Source organism: Mus caroli, chromosome 15 (genome assembly GCF_900094665.2).
Source record: "Mus caroli chromosome 15, CAROLI_EIJ_v1.1, whole genome shotgun sequence".
Taxonomy (NCBI): domain Eukaryota; kingdom Metazoa; phylum Chordata; class Mammalia; order Rodentia; family Muridae; genus Mus; species Mus caroli.
The window spans coordinates 52,408,423-52,414,422 of record NC_034584.1 but is presented as its reverse complement, the minus strand read 5'-3'; the positions used below and the strand labels follow the sequence as shown (position 1 = coordinate 52,414,422).

General features: G+C 41.7%; 1 protein-coding gene across 1 annotated transcript in view; it reads left to right on the top strand.

Annotated features, from left to right (window-relative positions):
• The first annotated feature begins 1,135 nt into the window (after positions 1 to 1,135).
• The window catches only part of Anxa13 (annexin A13), a 56,671-nt gene continuing 51,806 nt past the window's right edge, over positions 1,136 to 6,000 (top strand). Inside the window, exon 1 of the mRNA XM_021184033.2 lies at positions 1,136 to 1,193. Coding sequence (XP_021039692.1) covers positions 1,179 to 1,193 — 15 coding nt within the window. The 5' untranslated portion in view covers positions 1,136 to 1,178. The remainder of the gene's footprint in view (positions 1,194 to 6,000) is intronic.

The window sequence follows — 6,000 nt, the reverse complement described above, 5'->3', positions numbered from 1 at the left end:
GAATGATGATGACCCTTGGGGGCTGGAGAGATGGCTCAGTGGTTAAGAGCACTGACTGTTCCTCCAGAGGTCCTGAGTTCAATTCCCAGCAACCACATGGTGGCTCACAATCATCTGTAATGGGATCCAGTACCCTCTTCTGGTGTGTCTGAAGAGAGCAACAGTGTATTCATATACATAAACTAAAAAACTAAGTCTTAAAAAAAGAATGATGATTCAGTACAACTCCATGTATCATAAAAAATTATCTATAACAAAATAAGAATAGTGATATAAATAAAATGTAGTTTCAGTCTGCTTGGTTAATGCTATGATGGTGATGATGATCATGGATTTTAAGACAGGTCTCGTTATGTAGCACCGGCTAACCTAGAACTCACTGTGTAGACCAAACTGTCCTCAAAGTCACACAGATCTGCCTGCCTCTGCCTCCCAAGTGCTGACATTTAAGGAGTGTACTTTCAGCAATGCTTTTATTATTACACACACACACACACACACACACACAAATACAAGAATAACTCGGGGCTATTGAGATGCATCTGCAGGTAAAGGTGCCGGTTGCCAATGCTGACCACCTGAGTTTGATCCCCCCAGACACACATATCAGGAGAGAGCTGACTTGTCCTCTGACCTTCATGTGTTCTCCATGACGACATGCACACATACACACGCACATAGGTAAGAATTTTAATTAAGAAGATGATTGTAATACCAAGAGTGGTAGTAAATGATTATAACATCAACACTCTAGAGCTGAAACATGAGGCTTTCTTCCAGTTCAAGTCTAGTTTGGGATATACGATGAGAACCTTTCTCCAACAAGATGGGGAAAAGGCAAAATAATCTTTTCAAATTCTTTCAACTATTAGAATCGAGTGGAGCTCAGCCCTTTAGTTGTGATAAAGTAATTCAACTTTAAAGAGTCTAAGCTCCCGTTTGTTCCCTGGGTGTACAGTCTCTCGGATGGCCTGCCTGTTCAGCGTGCCTAGCTAGAGCACATTCAGAGCCATCGCCACTCCCTACCCATCCCCAACAGTGTATTCAAATCCAATGCCAAAAGTTACTTATTAAACACAGGAGATAGTGTGCCCTGCAAAATCCATTATAAACTTGGTCTGTGGGAGGACTGGTCTCTTCTTGAAGAAACCCAGGGCAGTCATCCCAGAGAAGAGGAGATGGGGAATCGTCATGTAAGTATTAACTAACTGCCTTTGGGACTCCGTTTTCTGTTTGGTTATCCTGTGAAAGAATTCAGCTGTGAGCTCACAGTTGATACCTTTATGCTTTATTGCTTTAATAGTTCCCTTGTTGCTAGCATTAGCAAGAGTGTCCTGTGCTTTTTAAAAAGGTGTTTAACATAACCCAATAAAGATTGCCTCACAGCAAGCAAATGGCTAGCATTTATTTGTAGAATGCATAGGTAAAGCTTTTAACTGTGGCGAAATTGTGCAAATCCTCAGAGACTATTCCTGTTCAGAGTTTGTGGGACAGATGGGGTCCTGTTGGAAATATCAGTACCACGAAATAAAGACACTCCTGTGAGGCCATCTGGTTTAGACTACAAGGTGAAAATCCTCCAGTGTTATTGCCCAGCACCCAGATATTTGCAATTGTTCATGAAATCGACTAAATGTTTCCTTTTTTTACTTCTAAAACGTCTAGGCTTACAAATAGCATGTCTGAAGCCACAGAAAAACTGACCAAAACATTCACCATTTGGAATCTTTGTTGCATGAGGCAGATAAGAATTGAATTAGAGTTTTCCCTTGTGTTGAAAACCATTTATTTTAGTAATGCTGCTTAACATGGAACCTGCCATCTTAACAAATTTTAAGTGTACAATAACAGTTTTACTGGCTACAAGTATAATATGCAGAAGCAGACCTACAACTTATGCTTCTTTCTTAAATAAAATTTTGTCTATTGATCAGTAATTCCTCTTTCTCCCACTCACTGTCCCAGCCCATTCCACTCTGATTATCTAGTTTGCATTACTTTATATCCTATACATTAGTGAAATGTGCCTTTGCTTCAGATTTTTCTGTGCTGAGATATGAATATCTGAAGCTAGCCAGTAAGAACCTGGATGAGGTCATGTTGCAGCCATGGTAACTTTTTGTGGTGATATTTCATATACACAATAAACTTAATATAGATCTTTATAGAATATGACACTCGGGGTAAAGGGAGTAAAAATCTAATTTTTTTTTCTGCACACTAGCCTTGTTTATAAGAGTTTGCCTTTACTTGTATTAAAGCACTGTTTTCAGAGGGTTGTTAAGTTTAACTCATAAGCAAATAGCCTTTTCCAGCTAGCCAAGATTATGAGTTATTTATTCACTGCCTTTCCCAGGAATCAAAAACTAATTACATTACAATATCATTCATATCATTCATACCAAGCCCCTGACCTAGGAGAAAAATCAGCATTGCTGGGATTTTAGGAGACCACCAGTCCAGCACCTGCATTTTGTCCCTTGAAAAACCACTCCTGATCAGGGCAGTTGCCTTTTGAGACTGGAGCAGAATTTTTGTGGATTTCATTTTTGAATCCCCAGGTCCCTTCTTCCTTCTCCCCCTTCCCCTCCAACAACAACAACTTCTCCTTCTTCTTCTTCTTCTTCTTCTTCTCCTTCTCCTTCTCCTTCTCCTTCTCCTTCTCCTTCTCCTTCTCCTTCTCCTTCTCCTTCTCCTTCTCCTTCTCCTTCTCCTTCTCCTTCTCCTTCTCCTTCTCCTTCTCCTTCTCCTTCTCCTTCTTCTTCTTCTTCTTCTTCTTCTTCTTCTTCTTCTTCTTCTTCTCAGAAGGTAGTCAATAGTTGCCCAAAGGGGACAACCAGCCTTGGTAGCCTTCCACCTACAACCATGGCCTGAAGGCACTTCATTGTCCTTTAAAATCATAAGATTTCCCCCCAGACATTTATCACCTAGCTCTTTTTATTCAGGCTGAAAATCTCCTTCCCTCCTTCCTTTCATCCCTCCCTCTCTCCCTCCCCCCTCTCTCTCTAGTCTTTATTTCCCTCCTCTGACTATGAAACTAAATTTCACACACACACACACACACACACACACACACACACACACACACAGCTTGTTACAATATTTGCAGCTAGGGGGAAAATGTTGCCCTGTAAGAGTTCAGGTTCCCAGCAGCAACTGTTTAACACCCCACCCCCACCCCCAGGACATATTGCCCAAAGCTAAGTTACAGTGTAGCAAGGAAATGTAACAAGTGCTGAAGGAGAGATTCCATTCCAAGAGAGTGGATGCAAAACCTACTGAAACATTATGCTAGAAACTGTTTGTATTAATTGCCCTACCAAGCTTCTTGAATACATACAAACTAAAACCAGAGCGCTAAAACCAATTCACAAATTAAATACTAAGTGGGCAATGCTGTTTTCTTGAGTTCAGTGGTCCTGTGCAATCTCCAACAGCTTTTTTTTTTTTGTCCTACTGTTTCTTTTGAGTTTCTGCAAGCCTAAAGTATGATGTAGTGACTAGTGACTTCCTGCTATTGTGCTTACTCCAGTCGATCTACTAAGAAAGACTAAGTTTTCATATGTCTTGCAATGTCATTAGGCCTTTCTTTCTGCTCTGATACTTGACTTCCACATTCTCTCTCTCTCTCTCTCTCTCTCTCTCTCTCTCTCTCTCTCCCCTCCCCTCCTCTCTTTCTCTCTCGTCTTTGTTATTTCCTTCCTATGACTATGAAATGAAATTTGACTCATTAAAATTAAAACTCCATATACAATGGCAGGCACTGAATTCACATGACAACGTTTACTCATCCTTGTGACCCGGGCTAATGTGTACTAAGTTTTAGGGTATAGTCATCATTTAATACTTAGGAAAACCATAACTTCCTAAATAAACACACACACACACACACACACACACACACACACACACACACACACACACACACACGACTACTTGGCTAATACTGCAATGGCAGGACATGAATTTTCCAAGTGCTTACATCTACAACCCTCGCCAGCCCAGACACTGAAGACTTTATGCTTTTCTTTTTCCTTCCCATTAGTGATTTTATTGTTTGTATTTATTCGTATCTGTGCGTTGTGGGAATGCATGCTGTGGTGCATGTATAGAGATCTGAGGGCAGCTCTGTGGAGTCAGTTCTTCCCTTCCACCTTTACATGCTTTCAAAGAATGGAACTCAGAGCTCCAGGCTTTCACTGCAAGTGCCTTTAACCACTGAGCCATCTCACCAGCCCTGAATTTCCCTTTCTTTCTTCCTTCTCTTCTCTTCTCTTCTCTTCTCTTCTCTTCTCTTCTCTTCTCTTCTCTTCTCTTCTCTTCTCTTCTCTCCTCTCCTCTCCTCTCCTCTCCTCTCCTCTCCTCTCCTCTCTCTCTCTCTCTCTCTCTCTCTCTCTCTCTCTTTCTTTCTTTCTTTCTTTCTTTCTTTCTTTCTTTCTTTCTTTCTACTAAAGACATAATTCATTGTGACAAACCTGTTTGAATATCAGTAACCAAGATACTGGGTTAGTATTACACACCATAGTTAAAGAGTTTGCATAGCCTAAGCTGGCCTCTATGCTATAGAACATTACACATAGAAAAATAAGATATCTAGAAAACTATGCTTAGGTTTAGTTAGGTGGTTCATCAGTTCTGTGTTGTCACGTGGGTTATTTTCAAGAGAACTGATATCTAGAGGAAAATAGAAAATTGAGCTGACCACTGAAAAAGTGACAACGTAAAAAGAGAGAGAAAGCAAGACTCGATAGGGACACTGAAATGTGGAAATGCTCACAAACTCAAATGGATGAGTGGTTTCTGGGAAATTATTTGTAATGTTGATAAAGAGAGTCTAGACAGACAGATAGATTTGCTATTCATGGGGCCCCTGACCTAGGAGAAAAATCAGCATTGCTGGGATACTTATCAGAAATTCCAAGGCAGGGCTAGCTCAGTGAAGTGCTTGCTACACAAAGTCCCAGCAGCAGGGTAAAACGCCAGGCACAGCACGGCAGCACATGCCTATAACACCAGCACTGCAGAGGCAGAGACGGGAGGATCCTTACAGATTTCTGGCCAGCTGGTGGAGATGAATCTGTGAGTTCCAGATTCAGTGCGAGACCCTGCCTCAAAAATAAGGTGCCAGGCCAGGTGTGATGGCACACCTCTTCAATACCAACACTCAGGGGACAGAGGCAGGTGGATCTCTGCGAGTTCAAAGCCAGCTTTGTATACATGGCGAATTCCAGGCTAGCCAAGGCTACCTAGTGAGACCCAGTCTCGAACAAAGACAAACGAAGTAGAGAAGTAATTAAAGATGACATTCAGTATCAACCTCTGACTTCCACCAGAGCACCCACGTATGAATTCCCCCCCACACAAAATTTTTAAAAAATCACAGAATCTTAGTGCCACCCAGAGCTACACAGAACTTCAGTCTGTATCTTACACTTCCTCCATGTGTTTCAGTCTTGGGTACAAGTTCCCAAGATTGAATGAACACTGGATTTACATGGAGAGTTCTAAAATCCACTGGTGTCCAGGTCCCACCCTAGAGCTTTGAAATCAGTTGCTGAAGGTGCTTTCCTGGACATCAGCATTTGTAAGTGTTTTCTCAAGTGACTCTCAAGTCCCACGCACACACCTAACTTTTAGGGAGAGCTCAGCACACTGCTGAAGAAAGTGGGTATCATCAAGAGTGCCTATGAATGAAAACTAGCTTGTCAATGGCATAGCTGCCCAGCCATCTGCTTCCCTGTCCGTGAACGTGCCAAGTGAATGATTTACTTGTGCTAATATTTAGCCAACATAAACATTATCTAATGTGGAGAGCAGTTTGGGATCAGGTGAACACTGAGCAAACTCAGGTAAAGGTGGACCAGGGGTACGTTGTGGGTACACAACAGGTGGGGAACAGGTCTGTGTTTCTGGAGAAAAAAAAAAACCAAACAAGCTTTAGAGGCAGGTGCAAATATTATGAAGAGCTTCAGGAAAGAAGATATGGTTTTAACCAAGTGT